The following is an 18,316-nucleotide window of genomic DNA, read 5'->3' as shown; positions in this document are numbered from 1 at the left end:
GAAACCAAGTGAAAAGATGTTACATTTCATTTGAAACCTTTATTTATCCAGGTGTATCCCATTGAGATCATTGATCTCTTTTTCAAGGGAGACCTGCTCAAGTAGGTTCCGCATGAAACATAAAAAACATAAACAGAACAACAAAAGGACAGCATCATTACAGGTATTTACAATTTACATAACTATCCACATGAACAGGTACCAACAGCTTCCGATTGAGTAGCATCCAACCGAGCTTTAAAAACATTTAGTGGCACCAGATTGTTCAGTTTCCATTTCAATTGCAGACTATTCCAAGACAGTGGAGCTGAGCATCTAAATGCCATCTTCCCTAAGACATTCCTAGCAGTTGGCACATTTAATAAAAACACAGCATGCGATCTCAGGCAGTAGCCACTTACAATTAGCTGTGAGATCAGGGAGCAGATAAAAAAAAACATAACAAATCTAAAGCTTATAAGAATTTTGAGAACAAGTTTCAGATCAAGATTTGGTTGGCCTCAAGGACGGAGACATGATATTGATCCCAGCATAACATATTCAAGACAATGGCAATTCAACATACAGGAAACGTGGTTAGATGAGAACACTGAAAGGCAATGCTTCTATAAAATACTAGGAATTGACCTCCTAAGTGACATTACCCCAAATAAGATCCTAAATCCAGGTTCCTGTCATCAAACCTTTTGTTTCTATCTGAATATTATACTGTACATAACACACACATTAATGAATCACAAGTGTTTGGTTTGAAAGTGTGGGCTAACTTAGTAACGCACAACTTGTAGGGTACCATTCCTTGTGTCATAAGTAATATTGTCAAAATGAAACATTTTAAAAGTCATTAATTGGTTTTTTTCCATGTTAAAATCTGGGCTACAATCAGGATAATGTCTTCAAAATGCTTGTTTTTTTGACAATCCACGACCTCAAGTAATTGATTGTCAAATTGAAGATGTGTCATAGATGAACTAAAGCTTTACATGACTAATTGTTTTGGCATCGTTATATTTAGAACATTATATTAAATGTGGAAGTTCTACAGCACCAACAAGAGGGGAAAAAACACTGACTAATAACACTTGATCTACTTGCTAACCTCTGTCCAGTGTAGAGTTAGCTTCCGGTGGATATAAAGGTCTTTAGTTAATCACAGCGGGCCAAGGAGAAGAGACCTCTGACGGCGATACACAGGACCAGAGGGAGCTGTCCTGGCTGGGGTTTTATTTCTGTCTTCACTGTGTCCCCGTCTCTCTTCAGGGACACATTGGAGGCAGCAAACAGATGTTCAGTCTTTTCAAAGTTGTCTTCTGTCAGTGCAGCTAGGCCTGCGCTGTTTAGAGGCAACTCCCCCTTCCCCGATGCACACTGAATCTGGAAGAGGTGTAACAAAAAGATAACAGGAAACTAAATCAAGTTGATGCATAATTCAAAAGAGAAGACCTCCCATAACATGTTGTGTTCTGTTCTTAGTTGTAAAAACTGGCTTTACTAACCAGTAGCTCCAGAGACTGTAACAATGAGAGGCTGCAGCACATTCCCAAGAAAGCAAGACAATCATTTGTAAGCTCTGAAAGACAAAGTTACAGGCGTTACAGGATAAAAACAGAACGTTTTTTTTGAGAGCTTGAGGACTTCAAGCTACATTTCTCTTTAGTAATGAAGGCTACACAGAGCACAACTTTCTCACCATCAATGGCGCAAGTGACAAGGTAAAGGGCTGGAAGGACTTGTGGGGACTCTTCACCAGCCTGCTCCAAAAGCTCCAGAATGGCTTGGATCTTCTGTTTCTGGGCCTCTGTCGCTGTCATATCACCCAGAGCAGGTTTCTCATCCTGGCACATATTTTCCAGCTGAGACACCAGAAGACAATCAGATTAAAAAAATGCAACAATGTAACAGAAGTTGCTAATGCTAGCTACTCCATATAACCTCTCTGTCCCCACCTACCACATCCTGCAGTACACTGACGGCCCCTGGGTCACTCATAACCTTTGTGATTTGGAGGAACAGAGTTGACCTTGTGGTGGCAGGAAGATCAGAAAGGACCTGGAAATGTTCACTCAGTTCCTCCAGCTCTGAACACAAAACAAAGTGGACATTGGATTAAGAAATGTAAAGCAAAAACATCCACAGAGAGCATTTAATATACAGGTCAAAGCACATGCTGAACAGTAACAACACCATAACCATCAGACAGGAGGCTTTCAATCTCCGGAGGCCCTTTGTGACTTCATAGCAACATGCATTTTTGAACACGTCGTCTGCTGTAACGATCATCTTTGTCACAAGTATTATGGCTACAGAGAAGAAAACAGTAATTTACCTTGTCTAAGGTGGGCAGAATAAGAGTCTCCAGGGCCATCGGCTTCAAAACCCCCATTGATGTCTGACATCAGACACAGCCCTGTGGAAAATACAACATGTTACATTTCAAACAACCCAATGTGAAATGTAATAATGATAAGAGTCTATTCAGATGTGTGTGAATTATTGCTCACCATAACGTCCATTCTGTTTGATTTCTAGCTCTATGAGAGCATAGGCGATGGTAGTATGGATGGGAATCTCTATGTTGATGTTACTGTCTTTACTCAAGCTCCCATTCTCTTTCAACGACACCTGCAGAGTCCAAACGCATAACATTTTAACAAAACGCATACCACTTTAAGGAAATATCCACTCTAAAACAAGAAATGATTGTTTCTGGTGATGAAAGGGATATTTTCTGGGGTGTTTAATACCAAAAGATGTGGAAATAAGAATGCTGCTACAATTACATTTGATATCAGATACATTTTCATCAATCTAGGACATAAACAGTAAATGCTTTGATGTGTCTCTCTCTATCAAAGAGAGAAGGCTTTTTCTTCCTTTCCGTTTTTAGCAACAGTAAGAAGAAGAACCAAATTATGAAAGAGGAAGAGAAAATCAATTTTCCACCAACAGAGAATTTCCAGTGTGAATGGCAAACATTTCGGTTCCTCTTAACTAGAAAAACTATTTCTCTTCCCCATTACAGGATTATGAAGAATCCCAACGCAAAAGTAGGCTGGCATTAACTGAGGGCGTTGTACCAAAGAATGTTAGCACAATAAAGATAAACATTGTGCAAACAGTACAAATAGGCACAAGTCTTTCTGAAAAAAAAAAAACACACATTGCTGGAATATCATGTTAATTATATAACAGTTAAAGAATGATTTGTGCAATCACTATCATAAGAATGAGTTTATGAGTGTACCTTTAAGCTCTGCGGCCCACAGATGCTCAGTCCTCCTGCACACTGAGCTCCCTGCTGCACCTCCTCTATGACCGAACAGGGCTGAGTGGTCACAATCCGCTCCTTCACAATCCCAAACACCCGCCTCTGCTTCTCCTTCACCTGCTGGATCAGGGAATGGGACATATCCAGGACCCTGAAATGTTGAATTAAAAAATATATACTGTAATGTTTTACAGGGAACGTTCTTTGTACTGGGAAACTGATAACATACCTACTTATCCTAAACAAAAAACTGGTGTTAATCTTGAACTGAAACACCTGTTGCGTGCAACTTTATGGTAGTACAAAGTTCATTCCTGCTCCCAGATCTTTAACACACTGCATGTCAGATGTCATATTTACAGTGTTTTTCTTTCAAACCCATTTAACTCTATAAGAGAAGACAGTAGAAACAGATGGGGGAAATGAACCTGGTTTTGGAGTCACACAGCAGTTTGTTCACATCCACTTCCTCCTTCTTCAAACTTCCAAAGGAGGACTGGAGTTTGGATGACTCTTTACCCTCCAGGTTCAAATTGGCATTGGCTGAGGCTGAGTTTGCTGATATTTCTACAGAACCCTGAATGTTGTCACCGTATATCCCGTTGTATGTGATGAAGTCTGACTCAGTGACACCTGTGTGAACAGTGAAACATTTAGGTGTTCTGTGATCATTAAAACAATTATGAATCAAGTAAGAGGTATGCTGTTTACCAGGCATTATATGTGTGTCTCCTGTTGGTAATAGTATATCATTGAAATTAAAATCAGTAGGCTTATACTTTGGTTTCTGCCAGAACCAGAAACGCTTATGCTTCACCACCACCGTGAGGAGGTCAATGGTGTCGTTCAGGCTGGATACTGGGATAAGCAAACCTCGAGGATCCACCTCCTCCACAAAGTTTCTGGTGGCTGAGGCAAACATCTCTCAGCTGGAAAAACATATTGACACAGTTGTAGCATAGTATGGCATAACAAAACAGGTGTATGTGTTGAACATTTTATAAAAAATGTCAAACTGTCAAAAAAGTCCCAGTATATTTGTTTAATAGTTTTTTAAACCAAAAGTCATAGTATTTTCTGCAATTGAAAATGTCCTGAAAAAGTCTTAGCCTAGTGTAGTCTTTAGCTAGAAGAATGTGAGATTCTCCGTGTGTAATACCCTTACCTTACTGTTCTTCTAACGCATGTCAAGCGACACGAAATAAAGAATACTCAAAGAAATAACCACTTGCAAACACGCACTTTCATTGAAAACGCATGCTACACTTAGCACCAGCAAAACACCGACTCTCAGTCGTTTTGCTCGTGAATTCGCCGGCTTGCAGAACAAAAACAGCGTCGAAACAAATGCTACGAGTTTAACCGCTTACCACAAATCTCAGTTTTAGTAATGATCCAGAGAAGAAATACGTTTCAATGTCAGATTTCTAAAGACAATGCTTCCTCATACTGTAGAACGGTTGTGCAGTGACAACAAGATCTCACTTGTTTTGAAATAAATAAGCCCCGCCCTGTCTTCACTGGAATGATTGATGTGTTAAACCAGTTCAAGCTAATTATTGTAAGCTTCAGTTTCTGATTCAGATTCAGATTTAGTAAGCAGCATTTTAAGTAAGAATTTAACTATATACACACTAATACTTTACATTTAAATTAGACTGTATAACACTATATATCCTCCTGGGACCCGAGGAAAAAAAGTGTCTTCCAATTTCCTTTTTTTTGTGATTTCCTACCTATTTAGGGTTAAAAAAACATCTTGCAATTTAGACTTTTTTTATTTTATTTTATTTAAAAATGTTACAGTATGTCCACTGTAGAGGACGTCGGGACCATATTGGTTTGAAAAGACAGCCAAAATTAACAGATGGACTATGTAACGTATTATGGTTATAGAGTGATATTAATACAATAATACATTCACCTTTATTTAAAACATGAATAAGTAATTGATCTGAACATTGCTGTTTATTTGGTCAATACAAAATTAGCTTGTTTTTTGGTGAATCTTTCCAGATCTTCAAAGACTTTGTAGTCAATCATGGGAAAGTACCTCATTGACTCCAGTCAGCACAGGCTGTAGGGTCATCTTGACTAGTTGTATGGATGTGGTCTCCATTTGACCATGCTCATAGAAACAAACTTATTTTCATACTGATATTCTGTACACACTGTGAAGACCACTGAGACAAATGTAACATTTGTGATATTAGGCTATATAAATAAACATTGATTGATTGATTGATTGATTGATTGAAACTTGACATTCCTGAGGCAATTCTCATTTGTCATGGCTCCACTTAAAAATAAAAACAACAATAAGACATACGTGCTACTCTTGGCCCACGGGGGGCCATGTCTTTCCAGCTCGTCCCTATCTGTCTCTATGTATCTATCTGTGCGCTCATGGAGCATCCTGCATCTTTTCCCCCCTTCTTCTTGACCCTCTTCTATCCCAGGTGTGAAATCCTCATCTCTCTCATGATCTGAGAGCTCAACATCTTAATCTTCCTGAACTATCTGGTACAGAAAATGTCTGCTTCAGTTCCGTCTCCTGCAAAAATATTGAGTCATTAAGTCCATGAAGATGGTCCTGACATCCACTAGAATGGACATTTATAAAATAGCTGCCATTTCAAAACTTGAAGTATTGAATTGCTTTCAGAACTAATTATATAGTTCCTCACATGTAAATAAACAAGAACTATATGATTTTCAGATTAAAAATAACAATTAATCAATAATATTTGACTTCTCCTCCCACTTCTATAAAATGTTGTTTTTGGTATGTCAGCCATTTTGGATGAAAAGACAGAGGAACTTCCCAGCATGCAATTTTAACCAATGACATATCACTGGAAAGCCCAGGATGTCCTCTGTACAGTACATCAGGGATTGGTAGAGTAGCTCAAAAGAGTAAAAGAAGATGCATATTAACAAAATGTCCACTACAGTGGACATGTATCAATGGGCTGGGTCCCAGGAGGATATACACCGTAGTAGGCCTATACAGTATAGTGATAATATACCCCACATCTCTGGGGATGACAAAACCATCAGCATTGTTCCCTCTGGCTAACACTTTTACTGAGGCATGACACACACATTGCTGGATCCAAGAGCCTCTGGTGGTGTTTTGCTATTTGTGCTATCTTTTTACAAAAGGGTGCGCACAAAGGCTAAATAACTAAATTGATCACCCGCAGTCACTCCATTTTTATGTGGCTTGAGGCTGTAAAACAAGTCGTCCTGTGACACAGTTGCAATAAAAACAGTGTGAGCTGCACGAGAGTGACCATTACCTTGACTCATACAGAGAGTTTACACAGTGGTGGAGTTACCTTGGATAAGAATATGAATATATTAGGGCTGTCAAACGATTACAATTTTTAATCAGATTAATCACAGTTTAAAAATGAATTAATCATGATTAATCACCATTCGAACTATGTCCGAAATATGCCATTTATTTATGTATATTGTTGTGGGAATGGAAAGATGAAAGAAGGCGGATATATCCATTTCACATACAGTATGTTTATTATAACATTTTTCTGTGTGTCAAAAAAAAGATAGCCCACACACCTATCAATCATCAAACCTTGGTTTGATCACAAAAGGTCACAAAAGTGAGCGCTGAGCTTCTGTCTGCAATGTTCAAACCAACAGATAAAGCCAGAAATCTAGGTGTAGTCATGGACTCTGACCTGAGTTTCAACAGTCACATTAAAACAGTTACTAAATCAGCCTACTATCACCTAAAGAATATATCTAGGATTAAAAGACTAATGTCACAGCAGGATTTGGAAAAACTTGTGCTTTTATCTTCAGTAGACTGGACTACTGCAATGGTGTCTTCACAGGTCTCACTAAAAAATCTATTAAGCTGCAGCTGATTCAGAACGCTGCTGCTCGAGTCCTCACTAACACTAAGAAAGTGGATCACATCACTCCTGTTCTGAAGTCTTTACACTGGCTTCCTGTGTGTCAAAGAATAGATTTAAAAAATACTGCTGCTGGTTTATAAAGCACTGAATGGTTTAGGCCCAAATTACATTTCTGACCTCCTGCTAAATTATGAACCATTCAGATCTCTCAGGTCTTCAGGGACTGGTCAGCTTTCTGTCCCCAGAGTCAGAACTAATCATGGTAAAGCAGCGTTTAGTTATTATGCTCCAAATATCTGGAACAAACTCCGCTGCTTTGTCGCTGCTTTTAATTGAACTATTCATATTTTAGACTGCACTGTAACTTTTATCCATGTATTTTTTCTTAATGTCTTTCATTTTTTGTGCCTCGCCTCGCCTTGCAAAAACAAGTGCTGCGCGGGGCACAACATGCTCTTCTCTGTCATTATTATGAAACCCAGGTTGAGCAGGTGCTTTACGAGGACATTTGTCTGCGTAACAGCCTCCTGCTCCGACTGTGCGAGAAGCAGCCAGTCATCCAGGTAGGTCGCCAGGCGAATACCCTGTTGTCTTAACGGGGCTATCGCGGCTTCCGTACATCATACAAACACCCTTGGACTGAGAGACAGACCGAAGGGGATCCTCTGTATTATGAGATGTGTGAGTGAGCATTCTGAACTTATATTCTGCTCGGCGGGTACAATAGATATAGCCCTCTTTTCTAGGAGTGAGAGAATCTCTCTCTCCAGAATATGGGCTGACTCTCCTCGGGCCTGCGAATGCAGAATGCCCGAGAAGCGAGGGGCGGTGACAGCGAATTGGAGTCTGTAGCCCCGTGTTACTGTCTTGAAACCCCAAGCAGATGATGTGAGCATCTTCCACATGCTCCTTAGCGCCAGTGGAGATGTCACGTCTCTTCCCCTCTGAGTCTCTATTTGTTGTGTTATGGGGCCCTCTAGTGTCTGAACACAGTGGTGCTCCTTTTCGACAATCCCCACCGACACTGCGCATGCGCGTGACGGTGGTGCCTTCACAGACCCGCCTGTAATCCGCCTTTTGAGAGATACCGTAGCTGCTCTCAGAAGGGGAACAGTTGACGACACTGCGTATGCGCATGACGGTGGTGCCTTCACAACCCCAGCCGGCACTGCGCATGCGCGTGACGGTGGTGCCTTTAAAGCCCCAGCTGGCACTGCGCATGCGCCCTTCACAGACCCGCCTGTAATCCGCCTTTTGAGAGATGCCGTGGCTGCTCTCAGAAGGGGTACAGTTGACTGGCTGTTTATTGGTTTTTATTGTTTTTCTTTTAATTTTTTTGAGCTGCGCCCTCGGCCTGAAGCCTGGATGCGTCAGCGGCAAATGTTTTATGACAGAAAAATCAACAAATGTGTGACATGTGTTTGTGCGGACTTGAGGATGGTGTTGAGGCATCTCTTGAGGCGGTGGGAACACATTTAGAGCTGGGGAACCGTGGACTTCCAGCTCTGTCACAGAGGGGAGAAGGAGGGGCTGTCACGCCGCTCGCTTCTTCTTCCTCGACTGCTGGCCGAAATTCTGGGTTGGCTGCGCCTGAGCTGTAGCCGGAACCGGAGCATTTCTAGGCCAGCTCGCCCTCGTCTCCAGCCTGGGCTGGGGACTCGGGGCGCTGCCATCTCGTCCAGAGTGGCTGCCCCCGGGTTACCCGACAGGTCCTCGCAGAGCTCTGCTTGGTAAGCGGTTAGCAGCGAGGACACATTCAGGGCCCTGGCGGACAACGCTGCGGCTTTGTAGGACTGTCATTGTTGACTGAAATCGGTCCGACTTTGCTGGCAGCGTGGGGTTCCTGCTTGGTGACGGGCCCATCCTCGGTAGGAGGTGGGCCGCTACCAGCGGTTCCATGGGCGGTATGTGGAGCAGGCCGAGCTTCTCCATTCTGTCACAGTCTAGGGAGGAGGCACCCTGGATTGGGACCTTGTTGCTGAAGGGCCGGTCTCTCCACGAGACCGACACCTCATCCAACATCTCCGGGAAGACCGGAAGGAGTTGCCTCTTCGTCCGCGCTGCTTGGGGAAAATGTTTCCCTTCGTAGCGGGACCTGGAGGTCTCCTTGGCCATTTCAGGCCACGGGATGTCGAGTCTGGCCACGGCGCGTTTACACACGGCCTGCAGGTCCATGCTCAGACAGGGCGAAGCTGGTGTGCTATCGCCCGGGAGAGCAGCCCTCGCTCCAGGCTTTGCAGCCTGAGCCGATGACATGAAGATGTCCTCTTCATGTTCATCCGACTCGGACAGGAGGAACACCGAGGCGTCCTCTTCGTCCTCATCGTAGTCCAGCTCGAGGACATCCTCCGCGGGTGAGACCATGGTGAGGTCTAACCGGGAGCCCCAGCTCGGTAAAGCGTGGGGTCCCGTTCCCTTGTGTCTTGCCGTCACAGGGTCCCGGCCTGCCAGGGCACGGGATTCCGGTTCTGCAGTTCTGACAACCCCGGCTCGTGCGGACATTGTGTCCGCTTCACCGTGAAGAGCCTCCGCCGACGGCTAGCACGCCAAGCTAGCCTGTCGGAGCAGGACCCCCTGCGGCGGACGCCCCCGCGTCTTGACTGCCGGCCGCACGAGCCGGGGTTGTCGATAGCGCCTCGGGCGTGTTCCAGCCCGAGGCAGGACGAGCAGACCTGGTGTGTGTCTGTGCCCGAGATCTTCAACCCGCAGCCGCAGAGTCGAGCCACCGAGTCGAGCCACCGAGTCCCTGACTCCTCTGGTGTGAGGTAGAGAGGCGTCCATCTTGTTCGCCTCGTGGCGTGGAGAGGACCCGCTCTCAACAGGTAAATTGGGAGAAAAAGGTGTTACCACCCTGTCCTTAATCCGGAGAAAAGGACGGTGTGGGTCTTTTATTCCCGGAGAATACTGACTGGTGTGACAGTATGCTCCTTTAATCCTTTCCTCCTCCGTGGGGAAGAGAAAAGAAAAAACTTCCTCGCTACCGTGGTGTCGATAGTGAGGGAGCGAGCTAGCAACAGGTGTGTTGCTAGCTTGAAAAAATCAGACCTACCTTACATTCCGGGGAAGAGAAGGGCGAGGTCGATTTCAATACTAACTGCGTTAGTATTACCGTCTTCCTGCAAAGTAGAAGGAGTAGCCGGCGAGCGCCCGTCGACCGAAACGGATATATTTGGGTTCAGTCTGTGGACCGTTAAGCTTGTCCGGCTACTATAGAGATGTGCTCTGAAGCGAGAAGAGGTGTTTGAATGACGCATGCGTCGTGGCGCAAGCTACTTATAGGGTGTGAATTCCCTGACGCTGACGTCAAGATCACCAGCCAATCAGGATTGGCGTAATGAGATTGATGCTTCTGTTTGCTCCGTGATGAGGCGCATCCCATAGTGAGACATCGAACGGAGTGTTATGAATGAGAACTGACAGCTCTCCTCCGGCATGTCACAACCCACACAGCCCTCTCCGTGACGCAGCTGCTCGGCGTTGGCGTCAGCTGGTCACGTGATGATCCCCCTGGGTCTCTTCCAACAGGGGGACACTCCAGAGGTGGTTAATTCGCTGCAGAAGCCTGTGGTTTTAACCTATTGGTTTATAAACTGCAGAGCTCGCGGCATTCCTCTGTCCCAGATATGCCTCCTACACACGGTCATAATAAATCCACGAGCACCGTTATAACGCCTCGTGTGGACAGCATACACACACCTCTCATCCTCTGGGCGTGTACGCGCCTCATGATGAGAGACGGAGTGAAATGCAGCATGTGGAAACTCCCTCGCAGCAGCCGTTGTATGCAAGGAGTATTGAGACTCAGACCTGTGTCACACACACTGGCGCCTCAGTGGGATTTGGCTTTGGTGTTACGCGCACTAAAGCAAAGCCCCATTTGAACCCCAGGTTCCCCTTAAACTGTGTTCAGCCAAAGTAGTACTACTTTTGGCTCTATCAGAGAAAAGGGTGAGTGATTTGTCTGCTCTCTCTGTGGCTCCGTCAGAGCTCCGGATCCAAGGAGATGGCAGTTCAGCTGTTTTACGCCCTAACCCGGCTTCATGCCTAAGGTCATCACAACTCTTTTAGGTCAAGAGTGATCACCCTGGCTGGCTTCTTTCCCCCTCCTCACAGGTCGGAGGAAGAAGCCACGTCTCATCTCCTCTGTCCTGTGCACGCGCTGTCTTGCTATGTGGCGCGCACGGCGGCCTGGCGCCGTTCTCAGCGCCTGTTTTTGCACTATAGAGAGCGCTCGATCGGGCAACCTCTGTCTGCACAACGGCTGTCACACTGGCTGTGTGAGGCTGTGTCACAGGCATATGTCTCCTCTGGGGTGGATCCCCCGGAGAACATCAATGCGCACTCCACCAGAGGAATTCCTCCTCCACGGCTTTGCAAGGAGCAATGTCAGTGGAAGATATTTGCACTGCTGCATCTTGGTCTTCCCCCTGTTCATGTATTCATTTTTATTTTTTCCTCTCTGACACACCCTATACTGGGTGTCCTGTCGGAGTGAGTGACGTTAGGGAACCAGCTGTGCGCCTCTCTCCTGCCTCTTGGCACACGGAGAGCGGCCCTTTTTCCCTCTTATAGGAGGGATGTTCCTTTTTCCTCTGACACACTTTGTACGGAGTGCCTGGTCAGAGTGAGTGGCGTCAGGGATCCAGCGGTGCGCTCTCCTACCTGTCTGACACGCAGAGAGCTGCTGTTCCCCCTCTATGATCGCTGGGCAAGGTGGGACTTTCGTCTCTACTTTCTCACAGCGGCCAGTATTTATTGTTCCCAGCCTTCACCCCGTCGGGAAGATAGGCATGTTTTGCTATGTTCCAGGGACGGTGATGCGCCATTACGCATGGCACAACAGGCAGGGGGGTGTTATTGAGCAGGTGTGTCTGTGCTTCTAGTGCCGGGCGGACCCAGTGGGGCGCAGACTACATCATGCTTCGCCCTTAACCCAATAGCGATAGCCTTAGAGGGCGAAGCCATATACGAAATAGAACTGAGGTTACCTACTGTAACCCAGCTTCTATGAGTAAATGGCGCAGCCCGCTAAGCCCCACTGGCTCTACGAAGCTGAAGTTATATTGTATGGGAGCAGATTGCCGGGCCCCCTTCCTACTTATACCGGAAGGAGGCCCGAGGGTGGGGCCCACCTAGCGGGTGGGCGTGGACTACAAGTTTTCAGTGCTGCGCGGGGGCGCAGAGGGATAACCCAATAGCGATAGCCTAACCCCCTAAACGCACCAGGAGCGTCTGCGCCGCGTTACGGCCGCGCCGGTCGTAAGGATCGTGGCCACTCTAGTCAATGGGTGCTATTCCACCACACGCGCCGCATTACGGCTCAGACGCGTCCCAGAAGCGGCTCGGCGCAGCGCTTCTCTAAAATTAGGATGAATCCTATTTTTGCCGCGGCGCAGCCGTAAGGTAAGGTCGGGCAGGCAGCCCCCCCCTCGCAGGAAGTGGAAAGGTGAGCATCCGGGCCAGGCCCATCCCGCATATATACTAATTTAGCAGACCCCCCTCCTTCATCACAACACCTCCACTACGATACGCACAATGGACGACGAGGTGTTCATAATGGAAGTGTTACGAATGGGTGAAGCAGGTAGGACTCAAATGCAGAATAACGAAAAGCGAGCTTTATTAAATAATAAAGCTGTGGCAAAAACAAGGCAGAATCCAAAATATCCAATAAAGCTGCACAAGGAACACAGACCGTGAAATAACATGGAGGGGAAACAATGAACCGACATGGAACACAGGGGAAGACTAGACTAAATACACAGAAGGGTAATCACAGAACAAGACACAGCTGGGCAGGGGAGGAGAAACACAAGGACAACAGGTGAACACAATCGGGTAATCAGGGAGGGAAACAGACATAAAGCAGACAGGCAGAAATGGGGGTGAACACTTTACACAATAAAACCCAAGGACAAGAAAAACACCAACACAGACAAAACTACAAACGTGACAAAACATGAGAATCGTGACAGAACCCCCCCCTCAAGGGACGGATCCCAGACGTCCCAAAAAAAAAAAGGTCCAGCAGGGTGGGTGGAGGGGGACCGGAGGGAGGACACATAACTAGGGCCAAGAAAGGGTGGGTGGAGGGGGTCTGGAGGACGGGTCTCGGGCGGAAGGCCCGGGGGCAAGGCAGAGACCAAGGAGGGGGTCTCGGGTGGACGGCCTGGGGGCAAGGCAAATTTCAAAAAGGAGCGAAGGCCACAGCGGGCAAACTCAGGGGGCCGTGCATTAGGGCAAAAGCAGCGGCAGGAAGAGTCAGGGGGCCGAGGACGAAGACCGCGGCACTCAGGGGGCCGGGCTCGAGGGAGAAGACCGCGGCTCTCAGGGGGCCGGGCTCGAGGGCGAAGACCAGACAGCTCCGGAGGCCGGACAGGACCCGGTGTCGGCCGAACAGGAACCGGAGCCAGTGGGACAGGCTTCGGCAGGATCCCCCACGGAAGAGGACCAGTAGTTGGCAGGACCCCCGGTGAGACAGGTGATGGTGGGGCCTCCAACGGAACAGGACAAGGGGTTGGCAGGACCCCCGGCAGAAGAGTTGTCGGCGGGACCCCCAGAGGAACAGGACATAGGATTGGCAGGACCCCCGGCAGGAGAGCAGTCGGCGGGACCTCCAACGGCACAGGACATAGGGTTGGCAGGACCCCCGGCAGAAGAGTAGTTGGCAGGACCCCCGGCAGGAGAGTAGTCGGCGGGACCTCCAACGGGACAGGACAAGGAGCTGGCAGGACCCCCGGCAGAAGAGCAGTCGGCGGGGCCTCCAACGGCACAGGACAAAGGGTTGGCAGGACCCCCGGCAGGAGAGCAGTCGGTGGGACCTCCAACGAGATGGGACAAGGAGCTGGCAGGACCCCCGGCAGGAGAGCAGACGGCGGGACCTCCAACGGGACAGACATACGATTGGTAGGACCCCCGGCAGAGGAGTAGTCGACGGGGCCTCCAACGGGACAGGACATGGAGTTGGCAGGACCCCCAGCGGAACCTCCAACAGACCAGGACATTGGGTAGGGACTTGAGACATGACTCGAGAGGAGAACTAGAGACGGAACTCCAGAGGGGACTAGAGGAGGAACAAGAGGAGGGACTAGAGGAGGAACTAGAGGAGGGACCTCGAGAGGGGACTTGAGAGGGGAACTAGAGAGGGGACTCGAGCAGGGACTAAAGGAGGGACTAGAGGAGGGACCTCGAGAGGGGACTGGAGAAGTGACTAGAAGAGGGACTAGAGATGGGACTAGGGAATTTACTAGAGGCGGGACTTGAGTAGGAACTAGAGATGGAACTCGAGAGGTGACTGGAGAGGGGACTCGAGAGGGAACTGGAGATGGGACTAGAGAAGGGACTAGGGAAGGGACTAGAGAGGTGACTAAAAGGGGGACTGGAGAAGGGACTAGGGAAGTGACTAGAGGTGGGACTGGAGAAGGGACTAGGAAAGTGACCTGAGGAGGGACTAGGGAAGGGACTAGAGGAGGGACTATGGCAGCTGGGACCAGAACTGGGGCTGTAACCATGGTTGCTGAGGCCGGAACCAGGGCCGGAACCATGGCCGCTGGGGCCAGAACCATGGCTGCTGGGACCGGCACTGGAGCCGGAGCCGGAGCCGCTGGAGTACGGGCTGGAATCCTGGCCTTGCATCTTCCAGAGACCTTTTGGAGGCTCCGTGGACCTCCAAACGCCAGACGGGTTCCTGAGAAAAGGTCTGAGGTTGGAACTGGAGCCGCTGGAACCGGAACCGAGGCCTGGACCATGGCTGTGTGGGCCAGGTAATCGAGCAAGGAAACATAGCTCTGCGGGCCGGTACTGGTGCATGGATCCATGGCTGTGGAAACCGGAACTGAAGCCGGGATCATGGCTGTTGGAGCACGGGCTGGAATCCTGGCCCTGCGTCTCCTAGAGGCTCTTTGGAGACTCTGTGGACCTCCAACAGGACCGTAGTCGGATCCGAGGAAAGGGTTAGATGCGTCGGACCAGTCCTCAGGACAACTTGTGAAAAGCTGTAACCACTCCGGCAACGAACTCCTCAACCAAGGTATTTCGGCCACCTCCATTCGTGCCCTCTCGAGAATAGCCTCTTTGTCCTTTCTAGAAGAAGTTCCTTTCCACTCGGCATGATAACATTGAAGGGAAAAGTCTAGATCGAACAGATCTAACTCAAAATCTTCCATATCCGCTGGGTCCATTTTTGGTCGGTTCATTCTGTTACGAATGGGTGAAGCAGGTAGGACTCAAATGCAGAATAACGAAAAGCGAGCTTTATTAAATAATAAAGCTGTGGCAAAAACAAGGCAGAATCCAAAATATCCAATAAAGCTGCACAAGGAACACAGACCGTGAAATAACATGGAGGGGAAACAATGAACCGACATGGAACACAGGGGAAGACTAAATACACAGAAGGGTAATCACAGAACAAGACACAGCTGGGCAGGGGAGGAGAAACACAAGGACAACAGGTGAACACAATCGGGTAATCAGGGAGGGAAACAGACATAAAGCAGACAGGCAGGAAACGGGGGTGAACACTTTACACAATAAAACCCAAGGACAAGAAAAACACCAACACAGACAAAACTACAAACGTGACAAAACATGAGAATCGTGACAGGAAGTGGAGAAACACACCATTTTATACGATGTAACCAATGCTTTTTACAAGGACAACATCAGAAAGGACAAGGCCTGGTTTTTAGTCGCTGCAGTTTGTGGAGTGGAAGGTAACAACTACATATTAATGTTTTAAAGTTAATTAAGAACTGCGAGGCTGCACACACGACGCTCCGCTTCCGCAACGTTTTGAAACGCGCCTGGTGTGTTAGGTCGCAGCGCGGCGCAGCCGCAACGTAACGCGGCGCAGACGCTCCTGGTGCGTTTAGGGGGTTAGAGGGCTGCACCATTTACTCATAGAAGCTGGGTTACAGTAGGTAACCTCAGTTTCTTTCCAAATCTTCTTAATACTTTTCCAGCAGTATCTCGGCAATGATACTGCAGCCCCTGAAGTACTCGCCTCTCAGCCGATACATTTATAAATAAGATATCAGGGAACACACACAGACTGGCAGATGTACAGGCTGCTGCCAGCAGGATATAGACGAGACCGCAGAACACACAGTAAACAGAAGAGATGTAACACAGCTGTACGGGTCTTCCCAAGTATACTGGTCGGATTCATATATTTGATAAAGAGAATGGATGGAAGACATCAGGCAGGCACAATATAAGAAAGAGGAAAAGAGCGGAGGAGGAGCAGGGAGGGTAAAGCTGTGGAATGTGTGACAAGCAGGGACACGAATCTCCGGCAGGGACCATGGCAAAACAACAATCTCCACACACTGCACCAATCTTTCTTTAATTCACATCTGAACTATGAAAGTGTTGTGAATAAAAAGATCCCAACTCATACACTCACACTCGTGAAGACTGGGGCTATCAACAGAAATACCTGTTACATTTGTCCTGGGTAACCCAGTGGTAATGTATACTGTGCGGAAATGTGTTGCCACAATGCTTAATGAACACATTCTGCTCTCTTTGTGCTGTCCCCTCTTTATGCAGCTGTCGGGTACAGTTCAAAATGTTTAAACTTGCAAGTGTATGAGAAGGCTTGTTGAGATGTGTTAGGGCGTGATGAATTTGCCCCAACAATAATACAATATCTGCAAAAAATACCAAAAAGTTAGGAAAGGAGAGGTGATGAAATTCGGGCCAAAGCAATATTCAAACATCAAATAATATCTGTTTTTTCCTATAAAATATACATACGTTTAAAGAGCTACCGTACTCATTACCTTAAAAAGCTAACCATTGTGAATAGTGAAAATGGAGAGAGCCTGTTTTTTCACGCTTACCCTGTTGCTGGTTTGGACAACTGAATTTCCCCTCGGGGATTAATAAAGGTTCATCTTATCTTATCTTAAATACTGGAACCAGGTGCCACAGGTGGGTCTCATCACTGCTGATTACAAGTAAAACCCAGGTTACAACAGCACCACATGGTGGACAACCACAGGGTTGTCACAAGTGTTATATGATTTTTACCGTGTGTGCAGATTCAACCAAAAATCACACAAGAGTCTGTCAAAGCAGTGTCTCAGTTATGTGTAAATTACGCTAACAGTCAGGCTTTAACTTTTGAATGTTTCAAATACGAAGTCACAATGACACCACAAAAACAAAACGCATCAGAGACTTTATTTGATCTCATGGAGCATAGTTTTGGACACGTTTGATCCCAAAGCCCAGGGTCTAAGTAAACAATGGTGCAATAGATACAGTGAAAAATAGTTGCTTCTGCTGCTCATAGTGGCACAATCATTCACACAATCATAGCAAAAAGCAGTAATTACAGTTATGAAACAGAAAGAAACGTTGAGTATGGATTTAGATATAATTTGGATCTCAGAGATGCAACCAAAATAAATTAAATAATACGAGTATGACGAGTAAGGCATCAGGCAGGTGCAGAATAAATATCAGATGTGTACACTTCATCATCAATGGCATATCAAGGCTAGTTTATCTCAGAGGTAGAGAATGTCCATGATTAGAAAACAGTGAAAGTGACCAGTTGTTCAATACATTTTAAGTTAGTGTAGTAGTACCAGTTATGAAAATGATTTATCATCCTTTAAACAAAGTACTTTTCCTTTTTCTCAGTTTGAGTGATACAGTGTAACATATCAGGTGAAAATATGGGCAAAAGTTGCCTAAATGTATCAACATTCTCAATATATGTTTGCATAAAAATGTTATAACTTAACATAACTTACATAAGCACTTGTTATTAAGGCAATAACTTTGATGAACTGCAATAAAGAAGACCAACACTGAATGTGGATGGTAAGACTGGGATACAGTCACATTATCAGAACCACGCCGGCATCACAGTAGTTCTGTGCAGAACAAAGTGTTTGCGGGGTGTAGTTCAGGGGTCACCACAGTGTAGGAAAATCTATTTGTGTGAAGCCAAGGTCCTTCCTCAGCTCCCAGTATGTGTTGTTGCTCACCCAGGTATCGTCCTTTGACTTCCTGTGGAGGCAGAAAAACAAGAATACTGTAAAAGATAGTTAAGTGTGTTGGAACTGAAATTATGACACAAGCTTCTACTATCTCCATAAAACACTACTGAGAGCAAAAACAGGCTCATATAATGATTTTCTTAGTG

The 18,316-nt window shown here is 46.7% G+C and overlaps 2 protein-coding genes across 4 annotated transcripts in view; both read right to left on the bottom strand.

Moving 5' to 3' along the window:
- Positions 1-9: 9 nt before the first annotated feature.
- Positions 10-4,740, bottom strand: gsdmeb (gasdermin Eb). The gene is made up of 10 exons (XM_034103294.2): positions 4,639-4,740; positions 3,980-4,197; positions 3,697-3,901; positions 3,245-3,419; positions 2,502-2,622; positions 2,327-2,407; positions 1,951-2,078; positions 1,691-1,853; positions 1,497-1,570; positions 10-1,374 (listed from the first exon to the last, which is right to left on the bottom strand). The coding sequence occupies exons 2-10, from the start codon at positions 4,188-4,190 to the stop codon at positions 1,147-1,149; spliced, it is 1,386 nt and encodes a 461-aa protein (XP_033959185.1). The 5' UTR covers positions 4,191-4,197; positions 4,639-4,740; the 3' UTR covers positions 10-1,146.
- Positions 4,741-17,326: 12,586 nt separating this feature from the next.
- Positions 17,327-18,316, bottom strand: part of osbpl3b (oxysterol binding protein-like 3b) — a 59,435-nt gene continuing 58,445 nt past the window's right edge. For all 3 annotated transcript variants that reach the window (XM_034103526.1, XM_034103525.1, XM_071206149.1), the window contains one exon: positions 17,327-18,180. In XM_034103526.1, coding sequence (XP_033959417.1) covers positions 18,084-18,180 — 97 coding nt within the window. In that variant the 3' untranslated portion in view covers positions 17,327-18,083. The remainder of the gene's footprint in view (positions 18,181-18,316) is intronic.

This window comes from Pseudochaenichthys georgianus, chromosome 16 (assembly GCF_902827115.2).
Source record: "Pseudochaenichthys georgianus chromosome 16, fPseGeo1.2, whole genome shotgun sequence".
Classification (NCBI taxonomy): domain Eukaryota; kingdom Metazoa; phylum Chordata; class Actinopteri; order Perciformes; family Channichthyidae; genus Pseudochaenichthys; species Pseudochaenichthys georgianus.
The sequence above is the reverse complement of the archived record's forward strand: the minus strand, read 5'-3'. Positions and strand labels throughout refer to the sequence as shown.